The sequence below is a fragment of the Anopheles coustani genome, chromosome 2, assembly GCF_943734705.1.
Source record: "Anopheles coustani chromosome 2, idAnoCousDA_361_x.2, whole genome shotgun sequence".
Classification (NCBI taxonomy): Eukaryota; Metazoa; Arthropoda; class Insecta; order Diptera; family Culicidae; genus Anopheles; species Anopheles coustani.
The window spans coordinates 33,861,066-33,872,877 of NC_071289.1; the positions used below are offsets into that span (position 1 = coordinate 33,861,066).

At 47.4% G+C, this 11,812-nt stretch overlaps 2 protein-coding genes across 3 annotated transcripts in view; one reads left to right on the forward strand and one right to left on the reverse strand.

The window, feature by feature from the left end:
• Positions 1-8,638, reverse strand: part of LOC131266813 (TGF-beta receptor type-1) — a 70,685-nt gene extending 62,047 nt beyond the window's left edge. For both annotated transcript variants that reach the window (XM_058269460.1, XM_058269459.1), the window contains exons 1-3: positions 8,524-8,638; positions 6,134-6,594; positions 5,222-5,809 (exon numbers count right to left, since the gene is read on the reverse strand). In XM_058269460.1, coding sequence (XP_058125443.1) covers positions 5,222-5,519 — 298 coding nt within the window. In that variant the 5' untranslated portion in view covers positions 5,520-5,809; positions 6,134-6,594; positions 8,524-8,638. The remainder of the gene's footprint in view (positions 1-5,221; positions 5,810-6,133; positions 6,595-8,523) is intronic.
• Positions 8,639-9,053: 415 nt separating this feature from the next.
• LOC131267661 (T-complex protein 1 subunit epsilon) lies at positions 9,054-11,512 on the forward strand. The gene is made up of 3 exons (XM_058270590.1): positions 9,054-9,149; positions 9,245-9,387; positions 9,666-11,512. The coding sequence occupies exons 2-3, from the start codon at positions 9,280-9,282 to the stop codon at positions 11,178-11,180; spliced, it is 1,623 nt and encodes a 540-aa protein (XP_058126573.1). The 5' UTR covers positions 9,054-9,149; positions 9,245-9,279; the 3' UTR covers positions 11,181-11,512.
• The last annotated feature ends 300 nt before the right edge of the window (positions 11,513-11,812 follow it).

The following is an 11,812-nucleotide window of genomic DNA, read 5'->3' on the forward strand; positions in this document are numbered from 1 at the left end:
TTTCCACCGCCCGACACCAACGCGTCAAGACGATTTGTTCGTGATTGCTTTCGATTGATGACTCAATGAGCGGGAAGAAAAGAAAATGGGGAACGAAACACCGTAACGAGTGGGTGGATGATGCGGGGTGGGAGGGTGGCGAAACCGGGCGGACTTAATTGATTTGCATCGACATGGTGCATCGACATGGTGGCTCGTTAGAGACGGTCTCGTAGGGCGTCCACACGAAGTAATGGATTAATGTGGGTGTGTGTGTGTGTGTGTGGTCTTTTCAGGTTCGCGCGGGTGGAAAGCCAGCAATCGTAACCGGCGTCCGGCGGAGGTGGATCCACACAAATGGAATGCAATCGCAAACGTAATTGGTTGCAGATTAATTAGAAGTTATTAGTATCAATCTACCACCCGACGGTTAAAACATTATGCACGGTCTCTTGCTTCGGAGCTTCTTCTGTGCGGAGAAAGTGGAAACAGATCAAATTGAACGATCAATATTAACTGTGGTGAAGCATAGCTTTTTCGAGCAACTTACGAAAACTTCTAGCAGAATGTAGAGTTTTAACTTATGCATCTTTTGACGAGATTCATTCATATGAAGCTTTACCCATAAATTCATTCCGAATGATTCATGATTCTTCAATCTTCCACTTTGATGAATCTTAATGAATCTTTGACGAACCATTAATAAATCTTGAAATAGAAAGATGGCAACAATTTTTATATCCGTGGCTTTTCTTTCAAACAATTATTAATCTTTGGGATTAGTGAATCTTTCTTTCAAAGATTCATGAATCTTAAATTTAAAGCAAAGATTCATGAATCTGAACCTAGAAACAAATAAACGGAAACAAACTTGCCTCAGTTATGAGCAATCAATAAAGAAATCCGATACTTGGTTTTAAAATGACTCATTTGTAAATCACTACAGTACGACAGTCCAATGTCGGCGGTTTCTGCCTCGCTGTCTTGTTGGCACAAACAAGTGGATGTAATCCTTGAAATTAAACCCACGGCAATGTGCTTGGCGCCGAGGCTGCAAGCAAACGGAAGGGTACAATATCGATCCCCTTCGAATTTAGCGTGTGCATTACACAACACAGGTTGTTAATCGACAGATAGTTCAAGTCGAAAACATTGCTCAAGATTTACATTAACATTTAGCTGAAAAAATATGAAATTAATTCCATCCTGACTTGGGAGGGGGAAATATTAAAATATTCCCTCCGAGCGTGGATTACAATAATGAAAAGCAAATGTTTAAAATAATCACTTTCCAATTACTACCAAGAGCTGAGCGGAGGAACAGGAACGGTGCGGGGGGTGGAGCAGGCTCCCGTTTCACCAACATCATCCATCATCGTTGCGCAGACTTTGCGCAAACACCGGCGACCCCAATTTTCGCCACCGAACGTCGGGGCGCGCGCGTTCGTTGATCCGCCGGCTCGTAACCGGCTAGAGGATGCATAAACAATCCGTCAAACTGTATTGACGACCTCCGAGGTCTAGCACCACCCACCAATCCACACACACACCAAACCCTCAGGTCCTCGGAAACTTGGACGAGACAATGTTGTCGCGTCTTGCGGAGAAGATTAGTCACTTCGAACTCGAGGAAGCGTCGTTAAATTATTCGTCTACTTAAAGAATAATTTAAATTCGAACTGTGTCCATCATAATGTGGGGTTTAAGCTTGTTTGCATTCTTTTTTTTAACTGATCCGACGCGATGTTGTCGCTGAAACGAACATTCCAGGTCATGGAATAATATGCAATCGCTTTACACTTCCACCAACTGTTAAGATTCACACCGTTTGGAATGTGGAGTGACGCTCTTGCCGAAACATGCAAGCGTATGTGTTCCTTTTTCTCGCACACACTCAGGCACTCCCCATCCGAGATTGCGATTCCAGTTCCGAAGACGAAAACAATTTCATCCGACCGACGACAATAAATTGGGCCCCAGTTAACACGCCTAGACGGTTGGCAAACGAACCAACTGTACAGCTGGTTCAACAGTGCATGAGAGAATCTCCTCGTCAGACCTCGACCTCCATCTCCCTCCGTGAGACCCGGTGCGTCGATTGTCTGCCAAGTTGCTAGACAGTTTTCTCAAGATTTCCTCAAGCTTAGGTCGTGGTCCTTCCCCTTTCCCGCACGCAACATCGTCTGTGTGTATGCAGTGTGTTCTCTCTTTCACTAACTTACTCTATCGATTTAATCCACGGCTAAGAGGGAACGCCGTCAAAGTGTCTGAAATGCGCACGCGGCTTCGAAGCCGGTCTAGGCGCGATCGTCGCGCCGCCAAAGACACGAAAGCCTATATAGTGTATGCGGACGAGCTCTCCGCTAGACGATGAAGGTAACGGCGAAGACAACTCCGGGGACCGCCGTCCAAAGACCCGATCGACCAGACAACTGCCGTCTGCCAAAAACCTGTTTCCCATTTGGACGGCGATTTCCACCACCTTCTCGCCCGCTTCAGGCGCGGGGCGACGAATTGAACAAAAGTTGCAGCATTTGCATGTTTGGTAGGGTTTGGTGATCGGCGTCTTGGCTAGAGCGGCGGCGGCGCCCGGGAAGGGGGTAGGTCCAAGTGGAATGTAGCGACCTTTTCGATCGGCCAAACGAGGGGTGAGTCTAAGACGCGAGGGAGCAAGAAGACACAACCAGGGTGTTCCGTTTGCTTTCGCGAGTCTAGACATGTTTTATTTTTCCCATGCAGCTTGTTTTCGACCGATCACCGTCTAGGCGGGTTGTTATCTTCTTAGCCGCGTTGAAAACTGATGATCCAGCTTGGTTAGATCTTATTGAGGACAAGCGTAGTGGTGATAAAAATTCTTCGGGCAGAAATCTATACCCTCAATACCTCAATTGAATTTTTAATTCAAAATATTCAAAAACTTGTTCCGAAAAATTCCAAAACTTCCAGGTGCTGAGTTGTGTTAAAAGTTCTGTCCAAATAAAAAAATAACTGCGAGACCCTTCGCAACACAGCTTTACGAAAAAGTTACTTTTTGAAGAATTATCAGATTGTCATTTTTTTTTTCAATTAAGTTCATCTGCATTTAGGAACTGGTTATTTTTATCAAACTTTGTACAAACTACCAAAACAAAAAAACCAAACATATTTTGTTTCCCATCAAGGGCTGAAAGTACCTTGTTTTAATTCAAACACAGTGCGTGACAGAGACCAAGATTCAACAGTTGCATTCAAAATGGTTTATAGTTAAAAACCTGGGAGATCTGGGACAGTCTTAGGTTCGAAACTCAACAGAGATCGTACCGTCCCCATTGTTTGAGAACCCAAGCAGTCATCGGTAAAAGTTTACTAAAACTGTAATGGGTCGACATGACCGCTGATGGTACACCAAGGAAGAAAAAAAAGTCAAAGTAAACCTAATCGGAGGAGATGGAACCATACTCGTTTGAAAACAATTGAACACGATCGTTTCAATTACCGAAGGCGCGCTCACCGATCATCATCAGCGTTGAAGTCGAAGTTTACACGCCGTCCCGTCCGACCACGTGCGGATACGAAACACTCGGTGCCAGCTTGCCGTGAGGAAGCAGGCAAATTTAGTCCCCTCACCACCAACACAGTACGCGAATGCCGTAAGATCCGAGCAAAGATCCAGCGCGTCTTGAAGAAAGGGCGGAGATCGACCCGGGGGCCGGTATAGAGAAAAACCGGCGGGACGGGGAAGGATCGTGCATGAACTGGGTCATTGCAGTTCATTCGTCCCGGCCGGCAATCTTCGTTGCATGTCTCGATCGATCATCTACCGGTTCTGGTGTACTACTTCTCTTCAAAAGGCAGTACCACATCAAAATGCACCAGCGTGTGTGTGTGTATGTATGGAAGAGGGATGGGAGTGATTTGCAAATATGATGAGTAAGTGCCAGCCGCGGACCGGTAGAAGGAGGGAGAGAAAGAAAGTGAATGCATTATCGTGCGGCACTAAATCTTATCCCTCTGCGCTAAGTCTAAATGTTTAAAACCTTTTAAAATTCATTCCATTTCTATTATCCCATCATAAAATTAAAACCGGAGCAGATAAGCATTGGTTTCCGCGCACGGAATTGAAATAAAACATTGTTATTAGCCTTATAAATAAGGCTTATTTCGAGTAATTGCAAAACCATTCGCACAGGTTAACAGCTATACCATACCACCCGACCTCTCCAACGTAACGAGACGAATTTTTGCGGGAACAAAAATATATGACGTGAAGATAAGATAAACGACGGTGTGCTTATCACCGCCGAAAAAAGAAATGGTAGATGTTTAATGAAAAGAGGTACGAAATGTTCTTCAACACATACAATCAAACACTCACACGTCGTGATATAAGTGATGGGGTTGACTGGGAAAACATGGGAAGGGCGGTTTTTTTAAAGGTGTATTTACACCCCAAGTACTACACGCTCCAGGCCGACACATAGTATCGAAAACGTTTGCCAACCCATCCGTGGCCACCTGGAGTGCGAGCAAGCACCCCTCACAAGGAGTGTGAAAAAACAGGCGCCTCACCGCGCGCCAGCCTTTTCCGTTCCCTTTTGCTGGAGTACAGAGGAGAAAAAAAACCCAAGATAATTGGAAAAAGTGCATGTCACCTAATGATGAATAACGAAGCAGCAAACATTCTTCGAACTGATTGACAGATTGTGTGTGCCAACTACACGCATGCCGCCGGTTGGGCATGGGGCAGATGTTAGCTGAGACGGAAAAAGTAGAAAACAACCCGTACAGGAATATCCAACGTCCAATCGGTGGAAATAGACACATTGTAGCGTGCGAATGGTCAAATAGTCATCGCTAAAAATATCGTGTACGCGAAAGGAAGCATGGAAAAAAATGAACCGGCATGAAGGAAAAGAGTTGAAAAACTGGAGCCAACTGGTTTGGGGTGTGTGTGTGTGTGTGATTTTTTTTCTTCTTCCCTTTCGGTGGGCATAAAGGGAAGGAGATCGATCATGACCCGGTCATCATTATTCATCACTGGCGCTTCGATCATATTCGAAACCCCTGCACCAAAGCGTTGGTTCGCTGAAGGAGCTTGTTGAACATGAAATGGCTTCTTTGTTCAATCCAACTTCTAAGGAATGATTTCTCTGCCTACAAGCGTAAAGCATGTAAAGAGTTTGTTAAAACTATTAAAAAAACCCTCCAAAGAAATCGTCTGCCCCAAAATCGTAGCAAATGTTCAACACCCCAATATACCTACCTTTGGCAAAAGTGTGCTCGCCGAAGCTGGGCAGCAGAAGCAGGAACATGGCGGCTGAAAGCAGTGAAACCGTCGACCAGCATCGCGGCCCCCTGAGCATCCTACCGCCACCACCAAGGCGTCCAAGTTTGTTCCGCATGGTGGCGAACGTTTCACTACGGTTTGCCACTTTACGATCAATCACGATCCTCGTCGTGCCCGGTCCGGGGCCGGTAGAAGTAGAAGTAGTAGTAGTAGCAGAAGAAGAAGGGATGGTAGGAGCAATAATAGTCGTAACCGCCGAGATGGCCTGCGTCATTGCTGAATTTGCTCCGGGTCACGGGCTTCACAGGCGCAGCGACCGGAAACGATCCGTAACGCGGTGGTGGCGCAGACGAAGACGTTTCGATGGATCACGATCGCAATTGTTGCTCATCAGCAGAGATTAGCACTTGATTATTTCATGTTGGATTTCCCTTTTTGCGCTTCGCTTTCGCAACTGCCTCACTCCGGGCATCAGGAGTGTTGGCTTCCTCAATTTATGTATTTTTTTTACACTTGATCTTTTATTTTCTTTTTCGATGTGCTTCTGGGTTGATTCGTGCACTCCTTTTGGGTAGAATATTTTATCGATGTAATTATTATTTCACGTTACGCTTTGCTATCAATTTTTAAATTAACCGGACAGGTGCATCTAAATGGATTCGCGAAATCCAAGAATCTACACTCGCTTGATCGACGCACGGCAACGCAACATCACCGGATCCGGATCCTAGGACGGACCGCGAGGTCCTGCCATGGCGAAGGACCGAAACTGAACGACACAACGCCGGCCGCACCAATCGATCACTCACTTCCGGAGTTTTCCACCACAATGCAGGAGAAGGCGCGCTCGCACGGCTCACGCTAGCTTTTCCACTCTCACTTACTCACCACGTTCACTCTCACTTTCTCACGGCGACAGGCTCGGAAAATTTTGCCGGGCAGGCGACGAAGGATAATATCGCAACCGCAGCGTAATCACCGCGCACGAAAACACGACCAACGACCGTGGGGCGAGGACACGGCACACGAGCACCACAGCACAAACACAATCAAGCCCAATCGCTCGCTCGCTCGCTCACTTCACAGTGTCGCTCGCCTCGCCCGGCTCACTGGAGAATGGATCCTGCCGAGGATGAGGATACCGATGGTTTTGCCAAAAAATGGCGCGCACACATCCGCAACGCTGCCCACTCACACACAGACGCACGTACGCATTCGACTGCACGCTTGCTACGGAAAATGACTGAATCGTTTTTCCGTGTTTTCCGATGGGCAAGCAAAAACGATGATTACGTGGAGCTTCTGTTCTGGGTGCGTGTTTGTTTTCAACCCCGATCACCATTCAAGCACTTTTTGGAGTATGAAAAGAGCAAAAAACTTTCTATGGTTAGCAATAAATATGGGGGCTGTATAAGGTTTCCAGGATTGAACTCCGATAAACTGCATTAATTTTGTCACACAACCAACACTTTTCGCAACAGTCGACCGCTCAATTGCAACTCAAAGCAGAAGGGAAGATACGTTTGCGTCAAAGAAAAACAACGTTACCGTATTTCGGAACCCGAGCCACATTTCATTGACACCTTTCGGGTCGCTTCCTTTTCTGCCGTACGTTACCAACACCAAAATATCGGACCGATTCAAAGGATCCGATGCGGCGCCCGTGCAGATACGAACACCAGCAGACCGGGTACACACGTACGCACGAATTTAAGGACGAGCAGCCGCCGAATTGCCGGGTGGAAAAGTGGAGAACCACGGGCCCGGAAGCCGGCGGCGGTAAGAGTGGCATTTATCCGCCACAAACACTCTCTCCTCGAGTGGAAGAAAATTCATCACCATTGGCAGCAGTGGGAAAACCAGCTCCAAAAATGGATGGAAAACCCTAGGAAACAGCGGAGAAGAGGAGAACATCGGAAGCGGGTTTAAAATTCCTTTCCAAAAATCGTTTCGCAATCCACTGACCTTTTCCCCTCGGAGTGCAAGAGTGATATGTGGCTGCTTTGTTATTTGCCGTTCCGCACACACGTACACATCCGGACGTCGTACACACACTGGGTCGAGGGGGGAAGGAACAGGAAACGGGAAGGACGAGTCCAAAAATTTCGCCCGAATACGTCCGTTTCAGGAAGCAGCGCAGCGGGAGCGCAGAAGTTTTCCTTTTTCGACCAAAAAAAAACCCTTCTTCCTTCCGTCCGGCGAACGAAGAATGCCAAGTGGTATGCGTGCGTACGATATTCTGGCGTTTCTGGTGCTGCTGGATGAAGATGTTGGGGCGCTCTACGATGTGTTCGTGCCGATGCTACTGCGTTAGCATGATCTTTTCGTTTTCGCTTTTCGTTTCTCGTATAGGAAAAAAAAAGAAAACGGTACCAAAATCATACCAACATATTCGCTCGAATTCTAATAAATTCCAAGCCAAAATTCGTGGATCAGCGCGAAAAAGGTCGCAGTAATCGCGGCGTTTTTGGAAATCTCCCTTATTCAGTCGTGGTACCGGTTACCACCGTCTAGCTTCGTTGCGAAACATTTTCCCTAATCAACACTTACACTGGATGAGTTTTCTTTTTGACAAAAACAAAGTTTTTTACAACCGTAATAATGGGGATTTGTTTTCACGCTTCAGACGATGGCAGGTTCTTTTATTTGCTCCAAGGATTGACCGATGTTTGATTGCGAAAATTTTTCTTCATGCAAAAACCATCATCATATCGTTCCGATAGATCAAAGTACACCACGAATTTCTTTTTTCTGTTCAGCCCTGAGGGGAGCTTCGCCCTACACAACAAAGGCCAACGACTCCATTCGACGAACTAGGATGTTTCCAATTCTGTACACACCACCCCGGGGAGGGGGAACACACCCCTAGCCCCGTGGAAAGCAAAACACTTGGCACAGACGGAAGCAAACATCCCGCACGGGAAGAGTAAGCGCACGCATTATTTTGCCATTTGTGGTATATTATTTAGCAAACGAGATTGTCTCCAGCTTACACTCCGAAACTGCGGATGAGCTAAACGATGTGCGTATTAAACTTTAACTTCCGTAAGAAGGGACCACCATTAAGCGCAAGGGCAACACCGTCCGCAGCAGAACACAATAGAATAACAGCACTTAAAACAAAATCACAATCAACACAGCACACACGGGTCGGTAACAAAACCATCAGCGCAGCAGTGTACTTTGGGGCTCCACATCCAAATCTTCTCACGAATGGAAGTCGAATGCAGAAGGTTTTTGACACGGAAACACAGTCGGGGCTAAAAACAAGCGCGTACCACACAAACCGAATTCAATAATGCGTTCCACGCCGCTATCCGATGGTGCCGGTCAACCAAATCCGTCGAAGTCGTGCGTGGAATGTACGAAAACCCGTTTTTCCTTTCGCTATTTTCCACCGCGAACCATTTTACTCTGAACACAGAACAGAACAGCAAACGCAATTGTCTAGCTGTCAAGTGACACTGATTGAGCTGAGCAAGTACGTTTATGCCACCGAATGGAGCACCACAATGCTGCCTTCTTAGTTGATATACGTACGGAATGCACATCAATAAATTATACGAAAAATCGTTCAAAAAGCCATAAGAATAGCTTAAAAGCATACTAAAATAATAATTGGTATCGTTCTTGGAGTTTTACAATGCAGCTTAACCACAATTCTTTTGTTTATTCCCACATAGAAAAGCACGTCGCGGGATTTCGCAGCAACGTGTAGACGCACATTAACCATGTGAACCCGTTCTCCAACATTGCAGTATAAACGCATCTCGACCGGGTTGTTAAAAACGTCAAGTGGCGTAAATATCACGAGGATTTTCTAAGTCGGCCATTCGAGTTTTGTGCCGGATCGAAAAAGATCTTTTTTCTTTCCGTCTAGCTGCGTGACTCATTTGTTTCTTTGGTAGGTGGGAAGTTTCTTTTGTCCTTTCGATTGATAATTCGGAAAAAGCTTCATCTGTTCATTCATCAATCGCCTACTTTCTTCCCTTTGTGCAGTTGGCTAGTGCACTCATTCGTCGAATCCCGTAAAGATGATGTCCTTACCGGGAACGTTCGCCTGTGACGAATACGGGCGACCGTTCATCGTCCTCCGTGACCAGGAGAGCCAGAAGCGCCTGACCGGCAATGAAGCGATCAAGGTAAGTTTGCATGTGATGTGACCCCCACCATCCGTGGGGTGTGATGGTGCTGCGCCTCGCTGACCGAATCTTCGAGAGGCATTTTTCATGTTAGGAGCTGGAAAAGCTATTGTTTCATCGCAAAAACACATGATTTCTACAATTCATCCATCAAACTCTTGTCGTATCCTAGTTTAAACATCATTTCTGTTAATTTTCATTGCCGAAACTATGAATTCGTAAACAGCCGGATTGACGATTCGACCTAACCTCACTTTTGTTCTCTCGCCTACACACAGAGTCACATCTTAGCCGCGAAGCAGATTGCATCAATCATCCGATCATCGCTGGGACCGAAGGGACTGGACAAGATGATGGTCAGCGGAGACGGTGAGGTCACGGTCACTAACGACGGTGCAACTATCCTGAAGCTGATGGATGTTGATCACGAGATCGGCAAACTAATGGTTCAGCTGAGTCAGTCGCAGGACGACGAAATCGGCGATGGCACGACCGGAGTGGTCGTTTTGGCCGGAGCACTGCTCGAACAGGCAGAATCTCTGCTCGACCGGGGCATCCATCCGATTCGCATTGCCGACGGTTTCGAGCTGGCCGCCCAGTGTGCCGTCAAGCATCTGGATACGATTGCGCAGCCGTTCCCGGTGTCGCGTGACAACAAGGAACCACTGATCCGCGTTGCTATGACTACACTCGGAAGCAAGATTGTTAATAAGTGCCACCGGCAGATGGCGGAGATCGCGGTCGATGCGGTGCTGACCGTGGCCGATCTGGAGAAGAAGGATGTCAACTTCGAGCTGATTAAGCTGGAGTGCAAAGTCGGTGGTCGTATGGAGGATACCTGTCTGGTGAAGGGTGTGGTGGTGGACAAAACTATGAGCCACTCGCAGATGCCTACGGTACTGAAGGATGTTAAGCTGGCCATCCTCACCTGCCCGTTCGAGCCACCGAAGCCGAAGACTAAGCATAAGCTCGATGTTACCTCTGCCGATGACTACCGCAAGCTGCGCGAGTACGAGCAGGAGAAGTTCCTGCAGATGGTCAAGCAGGTGAAGGATGCCGGCGCGACTCTGGCCATCTGCCAGTGGGGCTTCGATGATGAGGCGAACCATCTGCTCCTGCAACAGCAGCTTCCAGCCGTCCGCTGGGTGGGTGGACCGGAAATCGAACTGATCGCCATCGCCACCGGTGGTCGTATTGTGCCGCGGTTCGAAGAGTTGTCCGCCGACAAACTCGGATCGGCGGGTCTCGTTCGTGAGCTGAGTTTCGGTACAACCAAGGACAAGATGCTGGTCATCGAGGACTGCAAGAACACGCGTGCCGTTACCGTGCTGATCCGTGGTGGCAACCAGATGGTCACGGCCGAGGCGAAGCGTTCCATTCACGACGCTCTGTGTGTGGTGCGTTCACTGATCCGTGATTCGCGTATTGTGTACGGAGGTGGTGCGGCCGAAATCAGCTGCTCGCTGGCGGTGGCCCGTGAAGCCGATCAACTGTCCACGTTGGAGCAGTACGCGTTCCGTTCGTTCAGTGTTGCGCTCGAGTCGATCCCACTCGCACTGGCCGAGAACAGCGGTCTACCGCCCATTGAAACCCTCTCGGAGCTGAAGTCTCGCCAGGGTGTGGAGAACAGTGCCACATTGGGCGTAGACTGTATGCTGACGGGCAACTCGGACATGAAGGACCATCACGTCATCGAATCGCTGCACTCGAAAAAGCAACAGATTGTCCTTGCGACGCAGCTCGTGAAGATGATTCTCAAGATTGACGATGTCCGAACTCCGGCCGATCGTTAAGCATAGCCGCCCGGAGTATCGCCCGGATTCGCATTTGCTTTTTGAGGAAATTACTTATGTATTCACACACAACACACACCCTTGCACCTAAACTATACTCTAGGTTCATTCATCTTTTTTTCACAAAGATTAGTCGTCTAATAACGCAAACACCGCGGGAGCGCAGCACCCAATCTTTCCTCTTCGTACGTTAAGTCTCATCGCAACAAATTGCAACCCGTTGTGGGGAATATCTGATCACTCACCTGATCACTGATATCATGATCGACTTAACACTTAAGTGCTTTTTAACTCTCGTTAACCTAATAAAATGAGATTTTTCGTACCAATAAGTCTGTAGTGTGGCTTGGCTTTAATGCTGAAATATGTGTATGAATCGAATTTAAATTAGCAAGGAACTCCCAACATCAACAACTGAGTGAGCTCGTCTTCTCCGAATCGTACAGCGATTCGACCCATCGCTAGGCTGTATATTACAATTGAATTGCTTGAATTACAGAACTATTCGTTGTTCGTGACCCAATTCATTCTCTCAAAGAATAGAAAACAACCAAAGCATTTATTTCGCAGAAAGTTGTGTGGCGTTAAAAGACCTTCCATTTGAGGGGTCACTTGTCCGAATCGGATAGTGT